At 34.2% G+C, this 21,094-nt stretch overlaps 4 protein-coding genes across 4 annotated transcripts; 2 read left to right on the top strand and 2 right to left on the bottom strand.

The window, feature by feature from the left end:
* Positions 1-5,497: 5,497 nt before the first annotated feature.
* LOC120260190 (clathrin light chain 2-like) lies at positions 5,498-9,612 on the top strand. The gene is made up of 3 exons (XM_039267632.1): positions 5,498-6,007; positions 8,827-8,980; positions 9,069-9,612. The coding sequence occupies exons 1-3, from the start codon at positions 5,565-5,567 to the stop codon at positions 9,429-9,431; spliced, it is 960 nt and encodes a 319-aa protein (XP_039123566.1). The 5' UTR covers positions 5,498-5,564; the 3' UTR covers positions 9,432-9,612.
* Positions 9,613-9,695: 83 nt separating this feature from the next.
* LOC120260181 (microtubule-associated protein RP/EB family member 1C) lies at positions 9,696-11,959 on the bottom strand. Its single transcript, XM_039267624.1, has 6 exons — positions 11,733-11,959; positions 11,493-11,648; positions 10,816-10,922; positions 10,444-10,657; positions 10,249-10,362; positions 9,696-10,170 (listed from the first exon to the last, which is right to left on the bottom strand). The coding sequence occupies exons 1-6, from the start codon at positions 11,841-11,843 to the stop codon at positions 9,895-9,897; spliced, it is 978 nt and encodes a 325-aa protein (XP_039123558.1). The 5' UTR covers positions 11,844-11,959; the 3' UTR covers positions 9,696-9,894.
* A 1,073-nt stretch (positions 11,960-13,032) lies between these two features.
* LOC120261518 (sphingolipid delta(4)-desaturase DES1-like) lies at positions 13,033-15,781 on the top strand. Its single transcript, XM_039269474.1, has 2 exons — positions 13,033-13,315; positions 14,842-15,781. The coding sequence occupies exons 1-2, from the start codon at positions 13,151-13,153 to the stop codon at positions 15,664-15,666; spliced, it is 990 nt and encodes a 329-aa protein (XP_039125408.1). The 5' UTR covers positions 13,033-13,150; the 3' UTR covers positions 15,667-15,781.
* A 767-nt stretch (positions 15,782-16,548) lies between these two features.
* On the bottom strand, positions 16,549-20,022 carry LOC120264639 (tetraspanin-19). Its single transcript, XM_039272469.1, has 6 exons — positions 19,714-20,022; positions 18,983-19,082; positions 17,694-17,774; positions 17,499-17,603; positions 16,948-17,139; positions 16,549-16,846 (listed from the first exon to the last, which is right to left on the bottom strand). The coding sequence occupies exons 1-6, from the start codon at positions 19,878-19,880 to the stop codon at positions 16,835-16,837; spliced, it is 657 nt and encodes a 218-aa protein (XP_039128403.1). The 5' UTR covers positions 19,881-20,022; the 3' UTR covers positions 16,549-16,834.
* Positions 20,023-21,094: the final 1,072 nt, after the last annotated feature.

The following is a 21,094-nucleotide window of genomic DNA, read 5'->3' as shown; positions in this document are numbered from 1 at the left end:
TTTTTATTTTTTTATTAATTGGAATATACAAACTTAAATTATAAGTTATTAATTTGATTAAAATATATAATTATCAATATAAATTTTATATAAACAAAAAATAGAAAAAAAAAAAGGAGAAAACTAAAAAACTAAAAATTATCAAAATAGTAATAAAAAAATATATAGCGTTGCTACAGTGACTCACAACATCTTGGCGCAGGGTTTTGAGCCGGATTGGATCTAACCATGCACCAAATCAGGTTTAAAACGCTAAATCTAGCGGCCGGTTGGAGATAGCTTGAATAACATAAGAAATGCAAAATAACGCTCAAGTTAAGAGTAAACCTAGTTTTTAGTATGCTTGGTCCTGAATCTTCATGCATTCTCCATTACGAGAGTACTGCTTAAAGTTGGTTGCTTGTTACTCTACAGACCATTTCTTAGCTGTGCTTTTTAGTTTAATATCCTGATTGGGGCTTATCATTGTAGGTCATAAGTTTACCTTCGGTAACTCGAGCCAGAATTATTAGAGGTCATTATTTTCACCAACAGAACGGTGGAAAACTATAGTTTCTATTTCACAGGTACATGTCGACATGGTCAATGTTTTAATGACAGGGTTATTGCAAAGTTAGTTGGGGACTACAAGTTGCGGTGTCAAAATACATTATGTCCAAACATTTATCAAAACGGAATACAGAAATTCGATGATCCAGTTTTCAGATAGAAAATAATTCCAATTCATTTCCAAATCTAAATACTTACATATGAATTGCAAATAATAAATAAATAAATAAATAATTCAAAATATAAATCTAAATAATCAGTATTTTTCTCAAAAATTCCAAAACTTCAGAAAACTAGAATTTTCTAGTATATACAAATAATAGGATTTATATGAGGGATATTTACCTGTCTAACCGCCAGATTTCGAATTCACACCATTGAGTTTTCTTGAAAAGTTCTATATTTGGGAATAACCCATCAGAATTATAGACAAAACAAATTCTAAAATTCACATGAATGCAAAAACATTTTGAAGACACTAACGAAGCTACAAAAGTCGAGACAAATAACCAATTCCCTTATGACCCTTAAGATTGAAATCAACATAGCTTTGTGAATTCTAACCCAAATCAAAAATTTCAATCTTCTAAGAAAACTAGACATCTACATCTATAACATATCCAAATCTCACAATGATTTGAGATCTACAAAATTTAAGTGATCGCTTTTAAAAATCATAAACATGCAAACCAATAATTTCAGACATGCCTTTTCTAATAAAACATATCTCACAATATATAACTTCAAATAATATTAAACTTTTGGAACATATAATTAACTCAAAATTAAACAACTTTCTTATTGAACATGAGTCCAAATTCAACTTCTAAGATTCTCAAATTCTTTGATCAATCTTCATGTTTTTTGTAGAAATGTTATTAAGAACATCTATAGAAATCTGATCATATCTCACAAATTACAAGGGTAAAAATTTTAAAATTTGGCAGAGTTAAAGATAAAATCATCTTATACAACTTTTTTATATAAATCTAAATTTAAATAGGAACTTACAATCATAAAATAAATCAAAAAAAAAAAATCAAGGCTGTATAGAAATCCTGACCGTGTCACCTGCATTTAAAGCTTATAATTTACAGGATACTTATGAAAAAATTATGAAATTTTGTAGGTACTTAACCAACGTCTAACTCTACAAGTTTCTTATTCTACTCTACTCCAAATTCAGCCTCTAAGACCCCTAAAATCGAAGAGGGGTTTTTGTTATTATCAAAAACGAAAATCTGAAACCTATCAAATTAATCTCAAACTCCTCAAATAAGAAACTAACCTAGCCTATTCATTACTAACATCTAACATTAACAGATCAAGATTTAGAAAACAATAATAACAATTCTACAATTTGGCCAAAGATCCGAGGAAGAGCATGCTTACCTCATAATAAAGTGAAACAACCCTTGACAACGAAACCCTTCTCCCGTCCTTGCCGCCGACACCACATTCAAAAAGGGAGAAAAAGAGATGAGGCTAGATATCTCTCCTTTATCCCTAAACGGCGATCTAAAATAGAAGAAGGCGAAGAGAAGCTAGGGTTTCAAAAACTAAAAAATAGAATATAAAAAAATTTTAACGCAACCGCCTAGCATAAACATTTTAAATTAAAATAAAAAATTAATTTCTTGTTGGGGCCCACAAATTCTTTGCTGATTGTTGGATTGTGTTCTGGCTTCTTGTTTTTAACTGTTTTCATTTCTAGTAAAAATTATTTTGTGTCTTTGTTTGATTTTCAAATGGTTTATGCTTGATTTTTACTGATTATTCTCGTTGGTATAATCAATTAGCAAGTTTTAACTTGCCAAACAGTCAATGCTTGAAATTTTGTGCCTTTTTTTTTCTTTTAGATTTCTTATGTTGGGAAAGAGCATGTTATTTTGCAAATATAAAGTACATCTATCTTTTACATATGCAGTGGATTGTTATGAAATTCCGTTTATAACTTTTGGATCCTCTAACTTCCTCATTCTTTAGTATTTCTTGCAAGTGGGATACTCTTATTCATGTTGATGCAGCAAGTGGTGGTTTTATAGCATATTTCCTTCCTGTACCTAGATCTTGAATGGGATTTTTATTTGCTAATGCCATTTCTTCTTATGAGTGATGACCTATAAACACTTTTGTAATGTGTATTTTGATTTGATCAATAAAATTTCTTTTACATAATGTGATTTATAATTATTGTTATTATATAATATTGGGTGAAAAAATATTACAAATTATTTAATATACAAAATTGTATAGTTATATTGACGACATTATTAGCGTTATCTGTCAGTAAAAGATTTTTCAATGGAGATATAGTGACGGAAGACTCTGTCACTATAGCTATACTGACGGTATTATCCATCAATAAAAACTTTAAAAATTTATTTTAAAATGGAGACATAGTGATGAAATCTTCCGTAACGGAAGTCTCTGTTAGTATAGATTTTATTCCGTCAGTATATCTAACAAAGATATTGCAACAATAGTAATTTTCGTCAATATCAAGGGATAATGATGATTATTTTATTGTTGTAATAGGGTACATTGTCCGTCGGTATAGCACAAATATGACTATAATGATGTAAATTGACGTTTTAGTGATGGAAATTCGACTGTAGTACATATGCACCAGATGGCTTGAACGATCTTTTGGGGATACATTTCTCTGCCATACAATCCTAAAATAGAAAAAGAGCGTTCCTCGCACCAACCTCCCACAGACAATCTTGTGTATTGCGAATTGAGGGGTTCAAACTCGAGACTTCTCAATAGAGTTTCTTATATATAAGGACCTGTTTGGGTAGGCCTAAAATATGCCATAATCCGTACATTATGGCATATTTTAACATTTTCACACAATTATAGCATAATGCATGTTTAAGTATCTGTTTTACCATATAAAATTATGCCATAAAGTGGGAAATCTGGCATAAAAAAATATTCCAGTCAGACTGGAATATTTTTCTATGCCAAAATTCGGGGAGGGTTGTCTTGCATTTCTCTTATTCTATCTCTCTCGGTCTCGGTCTCTTCTTCTTCTTCAATGATATCGTCTGAGTCGGCTCTCTCAGCACTGTAACTCTCTCCGTCTCTCCACCAGTGTCGTCCTCTCCCCGGCCATCTTCCGCAGTCTCGGCCCAAATCACGATTTCTTCTCCGCAGGAGCACCCATCGGAGATGAAGCCCAACGCCGGTCAAGTACTGATCATCTCCTCCTCCTCCTTCTCCTCCTCCTCTACTTCTTAATCTGGTCTTACTCTTGTTTCTCATAGATCTGGAACCCTAGTTTGCAGATGCTCGAACATGATGTTTGCCTTGTTGATGTTTATAATACGATTGTGATTCCCTTTCCTTGTTTGTTTTTGGCCTTATGGATCTTCAATTCATGGTTTTGTTATGCATCTCTGTTTTGGATTAGTGTTTCCTGTAAATGCTTCAGTTTAGATGATGGTTTTCACCAATCACTTAATCCAGCTTGAGTATTTTTGTTTTTTATTATTCATGGTGGGATTTGTACGTGACTTTTTATGTATGGTTTAATTCTGTGAGAAATTTCAGTAATTTGGTTTACTTTTTATGATAATCTCTTCTATCTATTGTGATCAAGTCTCTTTCTCTGTTTGTATTTATGTTTGTTTGCAATATTTGTTTAATTCTGTGAAAAATTTCAATAATATGGTTTGATATCTCTACTTGATGTTTTCCTCATTGCTTGTATTTGATTTGTTTGATCTCTGTTGACCGGTTTCTTCGGCGCAGTTTCATGCTTTTAATTCAGTAATTTGGTTTGATATCTCATATGGAGCAATAAAATGGTAACAGACATCTCTATATGGAGTAATAAAATTCGGGGTATTAGCATATCCTGCATCTACAAGATAATATTTACCCCTTGGGACTTCAAAACCTTGTTCAATCGAACATTGGTGAATCCTAGCATAAGAAGCAAAACCTTCCCAGCCAGCTCGTACATATACAAAACGAAGATCAAAATCACGCAACCATAACATTCTACGATAGCGTTTGCTTCCTATTTTTGTAAGCATCTTGTTCATCCAAAGAAATCGTGATAGGAATATGTGTTTCATCAATAGCACCAACACAATCCTAAAAAATAAACAAACACATAAACATTTACAACGACAAAAAAAAATCACAATAAAATTCATAATATATAGCTTTGCCTATCTTGAAATATGGGAAAAATTTTCGTGTATTCTGAATAACCGGTGATGTCATTGTCGATGGAGGTTCTATGTAATCACAAGTAAGTCGATTAACAGCTTTAAATACTTTACTAAAATATCGACTTACCGTTTCTGCAGAATGTTGAAATCGCTCTTGCACATTACGGTTACTAACATTATGAGCAAGAGTGTACATAAACATTGCTAGTTACTCTTCGACTGTTGTCCGTTTTGAGTTGCATTGTTCACTTAAACGATCAACCAGTGCTTGAAATACATGAGGCTCCATACGAAATTCTCTTTTGCAGCGTTCCTCGTGACTTTGAAGAATTTCTTGTACATATACAGTACCTGCAAGAATGGATGTGTGATGTTCTACATTTGTGGAAGTTGTTGGATATTCTCTCGACCAATAACTGAGTATGAATAGATCATCTTTTTCATTTTTTTCCTCCAAACATTTAAGGAATCTATGGTGAAACAATGGTTAGAACTATGATTTTTTTCAACTTAGGGCCTGTTTGGATGCAAAATAAAAAAATATAATATAATTTTATTATGTAGGAAGTGCAAGTGATTATTACAGAAATTATGGCATATTTTATTTTTACAGAAACTAAATTTCTACTGAACAAAATATATTGTCATCGAAGAAACATACACAAAATCAGTCATTTATAAGGTTATTTTCGTAAATTTCCCTTTTCAGGAGATAGAGAAAGGATATTTTAGTCATTTTACGCAGTCCGGCCAACAAACATCCCCTTCGTTCGATTCACAAACGCGAGACGATCACCACACGAATCCTTCTCCTTCTCCGATATCGCGATGTCCTCCTCCTTCGATCCCTTCGTCGCCGGCGGCGATGACGCCGTTCCGCCGGCTTCCGCTCGCCCCTTCGATGACGACGGATACCTAGGCTACGACCCCCGCCTTCCTTCCCAGCGCTTCGAGTCCTTCTCCTCCTTTTCCCCGGCCAACGACGAGGATCTATACGATGCTCCTAAGAATATACCCGACGACGTATTCAGCGGCGTTGATGTCCACCATGTCTCTGTGGGGAGTGCTGGCGGTGGTGGAAGCTTCCCCCCTTCTCCTGAGGCCTTTGGCTACCGCTCGGATCTCCAGACCGGCTCGTCTCCCTCGCCTTTTGAGATGCCGGAGGCTAATGGAGGGCCGGATCATGGCGAGATCTTCTCGGATGGGCCATCGCTGCCCCCGCTTAACGAGATGCAGCCTGAGGAGGGATTTATTCTTCGGGAGTGGCGCCGGTGAGATTTATTTCTCTAGATCTGGTTATCTGATGCTTTTTATGCCACTTGATCTGTGGAATTTTTCCATCTTTGTGGTTTTTTTTCGATCTGGATTGATGTTTTTGATTTGATTTTGGTTAGATCTTTATATGTTTTGATGGGTATTCATGATCAATTGTGTAATGGTTTGAGTGCAAATTGGGGAGGAAATTTTTATTTTTGTCACTGTCTCTGGCGTTTGGGATCAAATTTTAATAGCTCGGTTTTAACTCTATGTTTCTTTATTGTTTTCAATTTTTATTGCAACTTGTGTTTCACTGCTCATTCTTTTCATTCCTTATGATTGATTTATGTCTTAAATCAGAGGTTTTTTTGGTGAATTATCCTTCTATTGACAAAATTTCTTGATGTATATAACTCACTGAATTATTTAAGACAGCATTTATTGTTATTTTTAGATTTGAAGCACTTTAGTTAAATTGATCTGCTTTGAGATTTTGAGGATTGGTCCTCTATAACAAACACAGAATTTATATTTTTTAAAAAAATACAAGTATGTTTGAATCCATATGCTGTACAACTGCATCAGATAATATAGTAGGAAGTGTTGATTATAAATGGGACAGACAAACTGGAAAACTGCTCTAATTGTTCTTCATTGGTTACACGATGGGCATACATTTGAAATAAACAAAGTTGTTAAGGGGGCTTGCTATCGGGAACCCATCCACTGTGGGAGCCCTAAGACCTGACCTCTCATGCTCCTTGGTGTCACCTATAATGGTTTCTGCAGTTATACTCTTGATAAATAAATTGACATATTGAAAATATGTGAGTTTATGTATTATTTCATGCAAGATTATTTTTGAATAGTTTTTGTAATGTTATCAAAACATTAAAGATGCATCAAAACATAAGACAAGTCTATGATCTACTAACTATACATGATTAATGTTTTAATTTAAATATGAAACTTTTGACGAGTATGGCTTAGGTTGGTATTTTATCACACATAATGGATCTGGGTTGGGTTCTGGTCATGTTAACTAATTGGTAACCTAAAACACTGGTTGTATTCACTTCACCCTATGCTCACTCAAGACTCTTGATGGCTAATTAGTAATTTCATAAATAATTTATTTACTGAGGATCAAAACCACCCATGTCTAAACAACTTATTTCAATAGCACCAGATGTAATCAAACATGTGATTCTGATCACATCCTTTATTTGATGGCCACAATTCTTGTATATTTGATGGAGATTAAGCAATGCTTTTAATGTGTAATATCTTGAGCTGTTTGCTTTATTGCTTATTTGATTATGGAAATGTGACTTTTGTCATACATGCTAAGAATACTTCTGCTTTGGAATCGGGTGATGGGGGCACTCTGTGACATTAAATCTTATATATTCAGTGTGATGTGAGTGATGAAACTAAGGCATGGCTAGGTAGTAGAGACTAGAGATCTCCTATAGTACATTTTGATTCATATTGAATAGTGAAAGAGGAATTTATTAGTTATTTTTGTTGAAATTCATATCTACTTGTCCAAAAAAAAATTTAAAAAACATGAAGGAATTTGGCCTTTGGGACTAAGAAATAAGCTTATATGAAGTTTCTAGACCTGAGACCTCTTGTGCTATATTTTTATGGGATAGTGAAAGAGAAGCTTGTTAGTAATATATGTTGGCATTTATCTCTACTTGTCCCAAAAAAAAATATTTAAAAGACATGAAAGAATTTGCCCTTAGGAGTTAGGATTAAGAAAGAAGTTTAAATGAAATTTCTAGATCTTGACTACAATTATATTGATCAACCCCCAATTTTAAATTGTTATCTAATGGCATTGAGTATGGTTTGCTAGTCAATCATTTAGTTTCAAGTGTTTATTGTCCTGAGGTGCAACAAAAGAGAATCCTTATTTCTCTGCTTTTCACAAAAATGTAGTACTTGTGATGTGTTGCATGAAGAATGGCATAGCAGTTGCAGTCGTGATAATTGCCATCTTTTTTGAAAATCGCATTAATGGCTTCAGGTCTTCCTAATCCTAACTAGATGGTAGGTGTCACTAGTGAAATATATTCCCTATAGATGTGTTTGAAGTGAGTTTGCTAATTCACCTTTTGACTGAGTTATCTCTTGCTCTAGCTTTCTTGGATTTATTCTATTTGTTAAGAGGTGCCCACTTTGATTCAGCACAACTTTAGGAGGAAAATATATTATGGTCCCTTTAAAGTCTTTCACAAACTTTTCATGTTCGTTGCTGTTTGGTTCAGTAAATGTGAAAATGCTGAACCTGATTAAGTTTGCCCAAATGATCAAAATTTTATCAGTTACAAATTTGTTGGTTATTGATGTTACATTTTTATCTTTAGATAGTGGCAAATGAGACAATCTCTTACATGTGTTCTCCGTTGGTTGTCAGCTTTGACCAAACCTTCATCAATAATGTAGGTATAATTGTACAAAAGGTCCTGTGTACATTTTGGTTGTTGACAGCAAGTAAATGATAAATCTCTCATGCTGATCTTTTTCCCCCTAAAGGATGCTGGTATGCTGATAACATAAACTTTCATTAATTTGTCCATGACATACATCCCTTGCTGTTACAGTGCCTTATCACCATCTAGTATTACTCTTTAAGCATTTGTTGTATCCTGTATGATAAACGCACATAATAATACTGAGGCACAGAGATTCTGATCACAAGCGCTAAAGTAGTGAAAATTCCTTTCAAGGGAGAAGAATGAGTTTGCTTCTATCAATCTTTTCTTGCTCTTAAGTTGCGTATTTTTGGTAATTCAATGGTTATACTTTTTCTAAAATTTTGCAGCCAAAATGCTGAACTTCTGAAGATAAAAGAAGAAAAGGAAAAGGAGCTCAGGGAAGATATATATAAAGAAGCTGATGATTACAAGATTGCTTTCCATGAGAAAAGAAAGGTTAACAGTGAAATGAACAAGATCCACAACAGGGAAAGAGAGAAGGTTTGAAACTTGAACTTTCTTCACCAGTGGTTGTCAATTCATTCCAGAATGTTTCAATCTGAGTGTGTTCTATTTGTTTGTGCATCAGCTATTCCTGGCCAACCAGGAAAAATTCCATGCCAATGCTGATAAACAATACTGGAAAGCAATCACAGAGCTCATTCCAAATGAGGTACCCAATATTGAGAAGAGAGGGAAGAAGAATGAGGAGAAGAAACCATCCATTGTTGTTATTCAAGGTCCGAAACCTGGCAAGCCCACCGATCTTTCAAGGATGCGTCAGATACTTTTGAAACTGAAACATAATCTCCCAGAACATATGAAGCCCGCCCCACCACCACCACCACCACCTGCTGCAACCACTGCCAAAGACGGAAATAAACCAGAGATCCCCAAAGGAGCCACAACAGAAACCCCTGCTGTTAAACCAGTGGCAGTTGCTGTGAATTAAACAGAATGCATTTCTCCATCCTGAGCATTCTGCTGCTTGTTATTGAGAATAAGACTGGTATAAACTTTTGCTTCTCTTTTGGCAGTGTGTTGTTTGAGGATAGACAAGACTTCCATGAACTCCCCTATTTTGATGTCCATTTTGTAGAAAGTGTTTTCAGAGTTTATTGTTTAATTTGCCATGCTGTCTTGTCTCCTGTGAAAATCCAATTGTGAACTAATTTTGATATCATTTGAATTTTGCATTAGCACTGAAAGAGCAAACTTACACAAAACAGAGACAGTTTTTCCAAGTAAGCATTTGTTGTACAACAATTTGCACCCCCCCAGATACAGCCTGCAACAACACTGAGTACAACATAGAGATGCTAATACACTACAAACAAACAAGAGGATTTGAGAGTTACAAAGTTTTAACTAACACAGGAATAAGCAATAGACTATCCTCAATAAGCTAAAAGTTTTCAGCATTCAGTCAAAGGTGAGTCACTGCAGCTAAAGTTTGAGATGTCTGAAAGCCGTTGTCGTGGTGTTGATGTTGAAATTGATGCCATGTCGACCTCAAGGGTGGAGATGTTCTTCCGCTTTTGTGTTTCCTGCTTTGGTCTTTCATCAGGTGCTTCAGGGATTGGGCTCAGAACCGGCTGTTGATTATGCTGCTGTGATACCATAGCTTGAGCTTCCTCCACAACAGATGGGTTGTCATCAGTGGCATACAATATCCTTTGAATGGCCTCAATCTGTCAAAAATTAATCCTACAAATTAGAGACTATAGTCACCATAAAAAACAACCGAATGACACCGATTCTTTTCTTACCGGCAAATGCTTGATCTCAGGAGTCTGGCACAACATTTCAATGTCCCTTAGTTTTGCAAAGTAAAAGTCCCTCTCCTTCTCGAGACTATCCACGAATAGCTTCAGCTCAGTGATCTGCATTAACCTCAAACTTGAATAATTTGAAACTCATTCTTCTAGAAATGATTCAAGTCCAGAACAGCAAATTTGAGTTACCTGCTCATCATAAGCTTGTGCACCAGCATTTGAAGCAGGTTTCACTTGCTTCTGTGATACATTTGCCGGATTTCCATCATTCTTTCGAGCAGGGTGAGTACCCTGAGTCTTGGCAGCAGCTGATGAAGACTTTGATGGAACTTGTGCAGGTGCTGCTTTTTTATGTATCTCCTTTCCTCCTTTTGATGAATCTCTTCTCTCCAAAGGATTGTAACTGTCGAAAAAGTGAAACATAGAGAAAAATTTTACCCAGTGATGATATTAATTTTGTATATTTATGAAGACAAAACAAGGGCAAATTGACTGAAACCCCCAATAAAATTAAGTGATGATTTGATTATTTCATCAGAGAAAACAAAGTGAGGAAATTACCTTTGCATGATGCCACCATTGACTGAATCACAATACTTCTTCATCCATTGCATAAATTCTAAGTTATCAAGAGGCCTTCCTTTAACAAGCTTGCTCACCTCAATATGCTGAATGGAAAATTCAAGCACAGAAGTCATATTATGTAGACTAAGAACCTAAAAAGACTCAAACAAGCTTCCAAACAGTATGAAAATAACAAAATCATAACTCCATGTATACTATCTAATAGACAAGTTCCCATTCCAATAAAAAAAAAAAATAGAGAACAAAAGCTCATGCTGGACATTTTAACAAATTCCATTTCCTTCTGTTTAGTGATGAAATACATTTGAAGCAACATGAAAAAGCACAACATGCACAAACTAAGGTATTTTTTTTACATGTAACTTCCAAGAGAATAACACTAAATATCAAATCACACATAAACTGATAAAGGCTGTAACTTTATCAATTTAGTCAGAAAAAAACATAGAATAAATGTTCATAAATCCATTTCCTCATCTGTTCTACTGTTTGAAAAACCAACAAACAAGGATAATCCCTGTCAAAAAAATTTGATTTTTTGCTTAAAAAAATAGAAAAAAGATGAGCATTTAACATAAAAAACCAAGCCTTGAAATCAATGGGAAAATAGGCAAAATTATTAACCCTAAAACAAAGAACTGGGGGAAAAAAACCTTGGTGATCTTGAGCTTGTTGAAGACATCCTGCAAGACCTTGTAGTTCTGGATCATCTCATACTCGTTCTTAGCATCGAAGTTCACCTTGTGCATCGGCACCACTCCCGGGTGCACGGCGTCCATCAGCTGGCAGTGCACGGCCCCCGACGCCGCCTACAAAACCACCAACAGATCCATTGATCAACTACAAAATTCAAACAAAAAAAAGAGCATGAGAATGAGAGATCCGAGGATTACTTCCTCGACTTTGGATAGATTGAGTTGAAGTGTGGTGTTGATCCAGGCAAGGATCTCGTTCCTTCCAACGAAGTAAGCTGAATCCATCATACCAATCTTGGTCGCCGCCATGGAGATTCTTCCCTCCTCTTCTTCTTCGCTTCTCCGGCCTCGGATTTGAGCTCCGATCGATGGAGATAGAGAGAGAGAAAGATGAGGGATTAGGGTTAGGGTTAGGGTTTCTTTGAAATTCGTATATAATAAAAAAAAAAATAAAAAAAGGGCGAGAAGGAGCGGGAGGATTTGTGTCTGGATTGGAATTCAAATTTTGAGAGGGAGTGGGGCCCACTGAAGTGCTTATTGCCACACGATTCTCACCGATGCGTTGAGATTCGCGTCACTTTACTCGAATCTTGGCACAGTTCAATTTATAGGATTTTCAACTAAAAAAATTCAAACTTCAGCTCCAGCAAAATAGAAGTATAAACATAAATGTGTTAAAGTATACCAAAAGGCATATGATTTAGTGATATCTTGGATCCCCTCATTTGAAAGAGAGATATGAATTCAAATTCCTCTTTACTGTACTTTCTAGTTTTAAGAGAAGAAAAAAAGACATAAAGTAAAAAAAAATTTGAATGGAGGAAGTCATTGAATGCTCATCCAACAGCCCCTGAGATATGAGTAGATTCAAAATCTACCCACGTTCTCAGAAGCTGTGAGCTTTTATATATATATATATATATATATAATATTTGATTTAATTTAAAAGTATACATGTAACCGCTGACTAAAATTTTAAGATATACAACAAAAATAAATTATTTTTAAAGTTAAAAATTAATCTTTTCCACTTAAGGGCCTATGAGAAAATTATTATTTTATTTTTTTGAAATATATTTTAGTATTGTATGAATTCGGTATTTGGTTGATCAATTGTTACAAAATAAATATATAAATTATGAATAAAAACCTACAATTATCTGAACTTTAAACATATTTATTTTTCCAGATGTAGTTCCTGTAGTGTTCAATAAATTTTTAATATATATAACAAAAATATATTAAAATATTATAATTTTTTTATAATATTTTTATTTTTTTAATTAAATTATTTATCTCAGGATAAGTGTCAAAAATCCAACGTTGAATTACACTAACTACCCTGAAAATAAATAAATAAATAAATAAATAACGGCCACATCAATATCAACCTATCTTTTCCAAATTGGGCTAACGGGCTTTCTGGTCCTCCGTTGAATCCGGCCCACGAAACGCGATTTCGTTTTCATATAAAAACGCAAACAAAGGAACCATTTTTAAAATAAAACGCAGCGAAAACCAACACCATCATCGTGTTCTCTTTCTCTTTCTCTCTCGTTTTCGCTGTTGCCGAGAGAGATCGAGATCGAGAACGAGATCGGGATCGTATTCGAGGAATGGGGTTTCAAGGTGATCGAGAGGAGGATGAGGAGGGAGTCATGGCCGCCGACTTCTTCTGGTCATACACCGATGAGCCGCATGCTTCGCGGAGGCGCCAGATCCTCTCGCAGTACCCGCAGATCCGCAAGCTTTTTGGCCCTGATCCCTTTGCTTTCCTCAAGGTAACAATGCTGCATTCCTTGCTTTTTTTTTTTTCTTAGGGTTTTGTTTTTTTTCATTGGGTTTGTCTTGCTTCCTTTTGGATCTGTGCTTCTTTGTTATATAAATATATATTATATAGGCTGAAAAAAGGGGTGGTTTGATGCTTGTTGTTATGACTAGTGAGAGAATGTTGAACAAAGATGGTAGCTTTTTTATATGGGAATTGATGGAAAATTACAACTTGTGTTATGGTATGTGAGCTTGGTGGATTCAATGGGTTTTGAATATTGTGATTTTTGCATGGTGTTAATAAATATAGTTAATGTCGAAGATGGTATATTTTTGGGTAAATTTCTGGAAAATTACAACCTTGAGTTTGATTCTCTGAAAAGACTGGGCTTTGGTATTGTAATCTTTTGAAGTTAAAATTGGAGAGCATGAGCAATGGAATTCATTTTTGTGGTTTTGAAAAGAAGAAAAGAAAGGAAGGGTAGACAACAAGCATTGGACAAAAATTAGTTTTGTTTTTGTGGTTATAATCAAGTTTGTGATGATAAATGTTCTTTCATTCTTAAATTTCTCTCCCCTTTTTTTTATTTATAATGAAATTGTTCTGTGATTTTGTTTGCATTTTACCTTTTTTGTTGTTTGTGTGTGTGTATCTGTGTGCCAAGCTAGCTGTAATGCTTGTGAATGTATTGCTTTTTAGCTGTACTTTGCTTTCTTGATCATGACTTGTTTGTTTTTGTCCCCTTTGTATTGGCCTTGCTTTGCCATTCATTTGATCTGGCATCATTGTTTCCATGGAATTGGTAGACTAATTGTATCTGAAATAAATATTCTGATTGTAGTATCTAAGGACAGCATGGATTTACTTAGTCTCTCAGGTGGACTTCGTCACAAGCATTCATTCTATAGGAAAATTAGTTTCCTTGTTCTTTCAGGTAGATTTCTGTCACAAGCATTCAGTCTATAGGAAAATTAGTTACCTTGTTCTCTCAGGTAGACTTCTGTCACAAGCATTCATTCTTTAAGAAAATTGGTTTCCTTGTTCTCTCGGGTAGACTTCGTCGCAGGCATTAATTCTATAAGAAAATTAGTTTCTTTGTTCTATCTCTGGTAGACTTCATCACAGGCATTAATTCTATAAGAAAATTAGTTTCCTCATGCTCTCGGGTAGACATCGTCACGAGCATCCATTCCATAGGAAATTTCGTTAGCCCCTACAAATTCAATGGCTTCTTTTTCAACTGTTCTTTTACAATGTCTTTGTTTTCCATGGCTATTTCTTTTCCATTGTAATTTTTGTATTTTGAAATTAGACCATGAAATCTTATGCAAAAATGAGGAAATAGTTCAAAGCTTAATGTTCCTATTCGTTTCGCCATGGGTACTAACAAGAACTCATTGAAATTCAGTATGCACTTCTCCAAAACTTGTTTTAGAATCTTAACATTGTGATAGCATTCAAATAGTGACACTGCACATTGAAGTAGATGCAACTCATCTTCCATTCTCCGTTTCACCATTCGATCTTCTTTTGCAGGTTAGCTTAGCTGTCCTGCTTCAACTATGGACCGCAACCTACGTGTGCAACGCAAGCTGGCTGAAGATACTAGCAGTCTCATACTTCTTCGGATCGTTCCTCAATCACAACCTCTTCCTCGCCATCCACGAGCTCAGCCACAACCTGGCATTCTCCACCCCTACCTACAACCGTTGGCTGGGCATCTTCGCCAACCTCCCCATCGGCGTTCCCATGTCCGTCACCTTCCAAAAGTACCACCTAGAGCATCACCGATTCCAAGGTGTCGACGGCATTGACATGGACATCCCAACTCTGGCTGAAGCCCACACCGTCACCAACGCCATAACAAAATCCATATGGGTCATCTTGCAGCTCTTCTTCTACGCTCTCCGCCCGATCTTTATCAAACCAAAGCCCCCGGGCATGTGGGAATTCACCAACCTTATAATCCAACTCTCCCTCAACACCTACATGGTTTATTTCTACGGATGGAAATCTCTCGGTTATCTAATTCTTTCGACATTTGTGGGAGGTGGAATGCACCCGATGGCCGGCCATTTCATATCAGAGCACTATATTTTCAATGCAGGGCAAGAGACATACTCATACTATGGACCCTTAAATTTAATGACATGGAATGTAGGTTACCATAATGAGCACCATGACTTTCCAAGGATTCCAGGGTGCAGGCTTTATAAGGTGAGGGAAATAGCATCAGAATACTATGAAAGCATGAAGTCATATAGGTCATGGAGTCAGGTGATTTATATGTATATCATGGACAGGACTGTAGGACCTTTTAGCAGGATGAAGAGGAAGTTGTCCTCCAAGAAGGATCACTAGGGTTTGGTTTCTCAAGGAGTCTAGTTTTTGTACCTTATTTTATTTATTTATTAAGCTGTTTATTTTTATTTTTATTTTTTCTAAGTGAATTGGGATCAATGGGATTTGAATGTAACCTCCTCCTCCTCCTCCTCCTCCTCCTCCTCATTGGTTGATGTAATGTTAGCATTTTTTATGTCTTTTTATTGTGCTTATCATGAGAATATATAATTTTAGGAATTTTTTTAATTAGTTATAAATAGCTTAAATTTAAATGATAAAAGATCCCGATTATGATTTTACCAAAATTTTTGGTAAAAGAAATCCAAATTATTATAACTTTTAATTGAAGCTCTTTTCAAAATGAACAATAGCTTTAATGTTAAGGTGAGATTAAGAAAATATTAAATTTTGTGGGTTAAAATTAAATTTAATGAAGAATAATTTATATGAATTTTATAGAGTCAGAAATTGGGCATTTAGAAGTTGGTACTATCCTTTAAAAGGGCATTAGAACACTAATAGTATTGAAAATAAAGTGGACACAACATAAAGGTTAAATTTAAAAATTAACTCTTAAATTAGTTATGTGAACAGATAATTTGAGACATGAAAAACTTCTATAGTATTGAAAATAGAGTAGACACAGTATAAAAGTTAAATTTAAAAATTAACACGTAAATTAGTTATGTGAACATATAATTTGAGACATGAAAAGCTTTTATAGTATTGAAAATAGAGTAGACACAGCATAAAAGTTAAATTTAAAAATCAACACGTAAATTAGTTATGTGAACAGATAATTTGTGACATGAAAAACTTCACATTATAACAGAACAAAGGAAGTATCATGTCATTCAGAACAACCACATCCACATGATACTGCAATCTTACAGCCATTCATAAAAAGAGCAAGTTCATAGTCATGTGAATGTGCCCATCACATAGATAGTGCATATTTCATATATGTTCTACTTCTTTGTTGTTCTAATATTCTGACCAATATCACAATTACTGCTGAATAAATTTCACGCGATGATTTGTCGAGCTTTATACAATTTGTAATCATTCTTGTTTAGGCTTAAAACAGAAATTTACTGGAAGAACGAGCTGAGAACATGATAATACTCACTGGTCATAGACTTTGCTGATGTTTGAAGGGACGATACGATTTGATAAAATGTGAGAGTTACCTGTTAATCTGTAGAAAAAAGAACTGTAAATCCATTGGGAAGATTAAAGAAAAAAATTGCATAGAGAATGATTTTAAGATCGAATCAAACGAGACAATGTCTCTCTCACCTTTTCATGTATTCCGACATTCCATGAATCACTGTTTAGAGGTGGATGAGGACTGACTGTGGATGGATTATGCTGGACATGGTTTCGTAAGAGTGGAAGCCGAGCGGGTGTGTAATCATCATCACTGTCGTAGAAACTTCCACGATCTGGCCCGAGAGCTCTGAGAATCATTGCGAGAAAGATGGAAACAGCCTGAAAATGAAAATTAAAGTAAAAAATTCACTCCGATCAAAACTGAGCCAAGTTCGGTTTGTCATATGAAAGAAAAAAAGACAAAAAGTCTCTGCTGAGGAAGAAAAGAAGGTAAAAATGATATGCTAATGTGTTAGTTTTGTTATGAGAAAAGATTTAGGCATAACAAGAAGTAAAATAAAAGGGCGCTAATGACATTGAGTTTGCTCTAAATAATCATCAGTGGAACATTCCATAACTCTTGATTAGTTAAAAAAAAAAAAACTAAACTAGCATTTATCTATCCATATTAGTGGTACTAAGAGGAAAAACCTTATATCTTTTAACAATGGCGCTCAGATAAAAAAAAGAACCCTCACCTGTGAAGCTACAACAATCAAGCCTACCCATTTGCAAATCTCAAAGTTTGATCTAACAAAATGCTTGAATTCATTGAATCTCCCCGTACGATCTTCTGGGAAATCCTGATAAATAATCAGAAATGGTCAGAGTTGTGTAGATGCAAATCGCATATGAGATAGAAATGCCAAGATGGAGCAGATGATTTATGTTACCTGTTCCCAGTTTCTGTTTAGAAATATATCTGTGGCAATTGCACCCTCCAGGATAATGAGAAGAAAAACAAACACCATATACTGTAACTCAGTTAAGAGATGCCAAAGAACATTCTTTTTGACTTAAAATATCAGTAAGAAGACAACCCTATGAAATGCCATCTAGTAAATCAATTCAGTGAATCTGTTAGCAAAAGAAATGTAGAGGCCTGTGAGTGTATTAGATCCTGACCTGTCAATCATCATAAATATGCATTTACAATTGCAACTGTAATGGTTGCAAAACCAATGGATAAAATGCACCACATAAGGGACTCGCAAAAACATACATGACAAAATGCAAAATGGTGGAGTCATCTAATCAGGGAAAATTTTTCCAATTTGTCATTTGAAATTTCTTTTTAGCACTTGCAAAAGTTTGAGAAAACATTTTATGATTTAGTGTTTGCATAACAATTGAACCAACACAATAATCTAAACAAACAAAACAAAAGTGGCAAGAATTGTTCATAGATAACGTTTCATCAAACATGGTTTCAATGTCCGAGCATGCGCAAAAATCAAATGCCACTGTGAAGAAAATTGTGAATTATTGCCAAATAGCAAGAACCAACTGCAAGTGGCAACCTTCAATCTTCATCTAGATACTGAAAAAGGAATAAATTTACACAAAACTATCAACATACTCAAAAGAGAAAAAGGATTACACTCACATTCAAAGTAAACTAATTGTTCATAAGCCATTGCCACAACAGATAATCCAGTGAACTACTTTTACTTGTGCAGGTTATCATGAAAACCTTAGACTATGTGAAATACATAGAGTGCCAGAGTAGTCTTAAAGGTGGAAGGAAATTTAAAATAGGTCAAATACTTGGTCCAACAAAGGGAATGCCAAGGGATGCATAAACAATGAATGCTATAATACACCTATATACTTGTGTATACTACTTTTGCATACACACAAGCTACTATCTAAACACAAAACTTAAAAAGAAATTATTTGATCCAAGAACAAGAATGATACTAATTACCAATTCAAAAATTAAAATGATAAAAGAAAATTTACATGAACTCAAATCAAGCCATTTTCAGCCTAATCTGGCTAAGCCATTCAAACATGAGAAACTTCAGTCAATTGGGCAAATAAACCTTGACTTTCAAATGGACACATTTATCAAGAAAATTTCAATTTTCCTCTAACCATCTTGCTAGTGCATCAAAGAAAATTAGAACAATTGGAAGAGAGAAAAATTAAGTTTTATGATTCAATTACCACAAAAGGATACGCAAGAAAGGCAATGACCATTTGCAGTTTCAGCAGCAATATGACCAGAGCATGTTATCAGACAGAGCGAGATTCCGAGTCCAAAAAATGTGTAGATGAACCTGCTCATAAATATGATTATAGGCTTACAAGATTCACATAAAATCAAAGATAATGGCAAACCTTTCCATGATTTTCTGGTCATGCAAGCAAAATAACATCCAGATGACCTAGTCTACTAATTAAACAAGTTGATAACAAACAATTTTGAACTCAATTTCAAAGAATAATGAGAATCAAATCCATAGCATAAACACAGACACATAAACCCTAAACAAAAAAAGGGGAAAAAAGAAAAGAAAGAAAGCATTTAAAGTGTAGATGCAGCTACACGTAAACATAATCATAAGCTGAAAAAAATAGTTCACAAAAAATAACGAAAAAGGCAAACATTTTTCCATGATTCCCTGTGATCTAGTCTGCGAAACAAGCTGGTAAAAAACAATTTTGAAATCCAATTACAACGAACAATGAGATTTGAGCACCAACATAGATACATTAAACCTTAGTAGTAAAAGCAATAATTTTTCCCCCAAAAAAAAAAATCATAGCAAGAAAAAAGCATTGATTCATTAAAAGCACATCAATAAGATCCTCTCCCTCGCAAACCGATCATCTATGACAAATTTGATACAAAAAAAGGACCAAAAAAATCACTAAAAATGATTAAAAAAAAAAAAAAGAATCGTATACCAAGGAGGGGTTGAACCAAGAGCACGACCCCACTGTCCATTCATCTCCTTGCACCAAACCCTAATCATCCAGAGAGCATAGAGGATCATAGCCATCCCTGCCATTCCAATCACCGAATTCACAAGCTTCAGCGTCGATTGCAAGCAACTCCTCACCCAACTCGCCATCGATTCCTCACTTGTTAATCACGAATTCCACAAAAACCAACCCCAATCGCGAGAAATTCAATCAAAAGATTCGATCTTTGTTTGGAGAGAGTGAGGTTTTTCGAGTTTCCCCACTGACTTCGTTTATGGCATCCAAAGTGCTCGTACGGTTCCCATTTTTGGATCTAATTATTATATATATTTCTCATTTTAAAAAAAAAAACATATTTGTATATCTTATCCACTTATTTATTTGACAAAATTAATTATTATTCACTGAAATTTTTTATTTATTCTAATAAGTTCTTCTCACGAAATATTATTCTTTTGCAATCCCTCTTTTTTACAACTAGTTTAATTTCATCCCTTCCAACATCTTTGGAAGTTCAAATTTATACAAATTTGAAAGCTTCCATATATAATAAATTAATATAAAAAAAACAAAGAACAAAACTAAAAACTGAAGGTGATTTAAGAATAATAAATCTGAAATACCAAAACCAAAAAGTAAAACTAAAAATTAAATATAATATAAAAATAGTAAAACCGAGATTATCTATCCATTAGACTTAAAAATAATTCTGGTAAAAAAGAGGGATTTCTAAAAAATTTAAAAAAAATTAAAGGTCTTCTTTGTCCAATGATAAAGTTGTTTGGATTTTTTGAGCAATTCCTCTATTTATTTTTATAAATTCCTATTAAATCAATTTTATTATTTAAAACAAGAATTTTGGTCTAGTGTTAAATCATTATGCAATTGTATTATAACAACACTGTTCATCTATAAAATCTAATAAACGAATAACAATGATATTTAAAATAGAAGCAAAAGTGTTCTTTTTGTTTTTGGGATATATATCTTTTTATTAGTAATTTTTAATAATTTGTTTATATATGTTTAGCTCTTATATATATTTTTTTATCTAAATTAGTAGGTATCCTGATAAATTTATTAACCGTGGTTATTTCGGATCTTAAATAACACATAACTGAAAATGATAATAAAATAATATATTATACAAACTGATGTCCAAAAACAAGACAGTCTAGAAAATTAAATATTTAATAAACACATAAGTAGCATGGAGAGAACTATTCTTACTTTGTGGTTTATCCTACTTATTGAATTATTTTATTTTGACAATTTATGTAAAGATATTAATACCAAATAGAATTAAATATGTCATTTTGTGGATCAAAAAAGAAAGAATAATTGCAGTAATACTAACATAGCA

The sequence above is a fragment of the Dioscorea cayenensis genome, chromosome 1, assembly GCF_009730915.1.
Source record: "Dioscorea cayenensis subsp. rotundata cultivar TDr96_F1 chromosome 1, TDr96_F1_v2_PseudoChromosome.rev07_lg8_w22 25.fasta, whole genome shotgun sequence".
Classification (NCBI taxonomy): domain Eukaryota; kingdom Viridiplantae; phylum Streptophyta; class Magnoliopsida; order Dioscoreales; family Dioscoreaceae; genus Dioscorea; species Dioscorea cayenensis.
This window is presented reverse-complemented; position numbering and strand designations above follow the sequence as displayed.

What these genes read in the sequence shown, in the direction of transcription:
- LOC120260190 (XM_039267632.1), top strand. Translation starts at nt 5,565, where the DNA reads ATGTCCTCCTCCTTCGATCCCTTCGTCGCCGGCGGCGATGACGCCGTT. An exon ending in ATTCTTCGGGAGTGGCGCCG is followed by an intron (nt 6,008 to 8,826) that starts GTGAGATTTATT and finishes AAAATTTTGCAG; the next exon opens with CCAAAATGCTGAACTTCTGA. An exon ending in ACAACAGGGAAAGAGAGAAG is followed by an intron (nt 8,981 to 9,068) that starts GTTTGAAACTTG and finishes TTTGTGCATCAG; the next exon opens with CTATTCCTGGCCAACCAGGA.
- LOC120260181 (XM_039267624.1), bottom strand. Translation starts at nt 11,843, where the DNA reads ATGGCGGCGACCAAGATTGGTATGATGGATTCAGCTTACTTCGTTGGA. An exon ending in ATCTATCCAAAGTCGAGGAA is followed by an intron (nt 11,649 to 11,732) that starts GTAATCCTCGGA and finishes GTGGTTTTGTAG; the next exon opens with GCGGCGTCGGGGGCCGTGCA. An exon ending in CACAAGCTTATGATGAGCAG is followed by an intron (nt 10,363 to 10,443) that starts GTAACTCAAATT and finishes AGGTTAATGCAG; the next exon opens with ATCACTGAGCTGAAGCTATT.
- LOC120261518 (XM_039269474.1), top strand. Translation starts at nt 13,151, where the DNA reads ATGGGGTTTCAAGGTGATCGAGAGGAGGATGAGGAGGGAGTCATGGCC. An exon ending in ATCCCTTTGCTTTCCTCAAG is followed by an intron (nt 13,316 to 14,841) that starts GTAACAATGCTG and finishes CTTCTTTTGCAG; the next exon opens with GTTAGCTTAGCTGTCCTGCT.
- LOC120264639 (XM_039272469.1), bottom strand. Translation starts at nt 19,880, where the DNA reads ATGGCGAGTTGGGTGAGGAGTTGCTTGCAATCGACGCTGAAGCTTGTG. An exon ending in ATGGTCATTGCCTTTCTTGC is followed by an intron (nt 17,775 to 18,982) that starts GTATCCTTTTGT and finishes ACTGAGTTACAG; the next exon opens with TATATGGTGTTTGTTTTTCT. An exon ending in TAAACAGAAACTGGGAACAG is followed by an intron (nt 17,604 to 17,693) that starts GTAACATAAATC and finishes ATTATTTATCAG; the next exon opens with GATTTCCCAGAAGATCGTAC.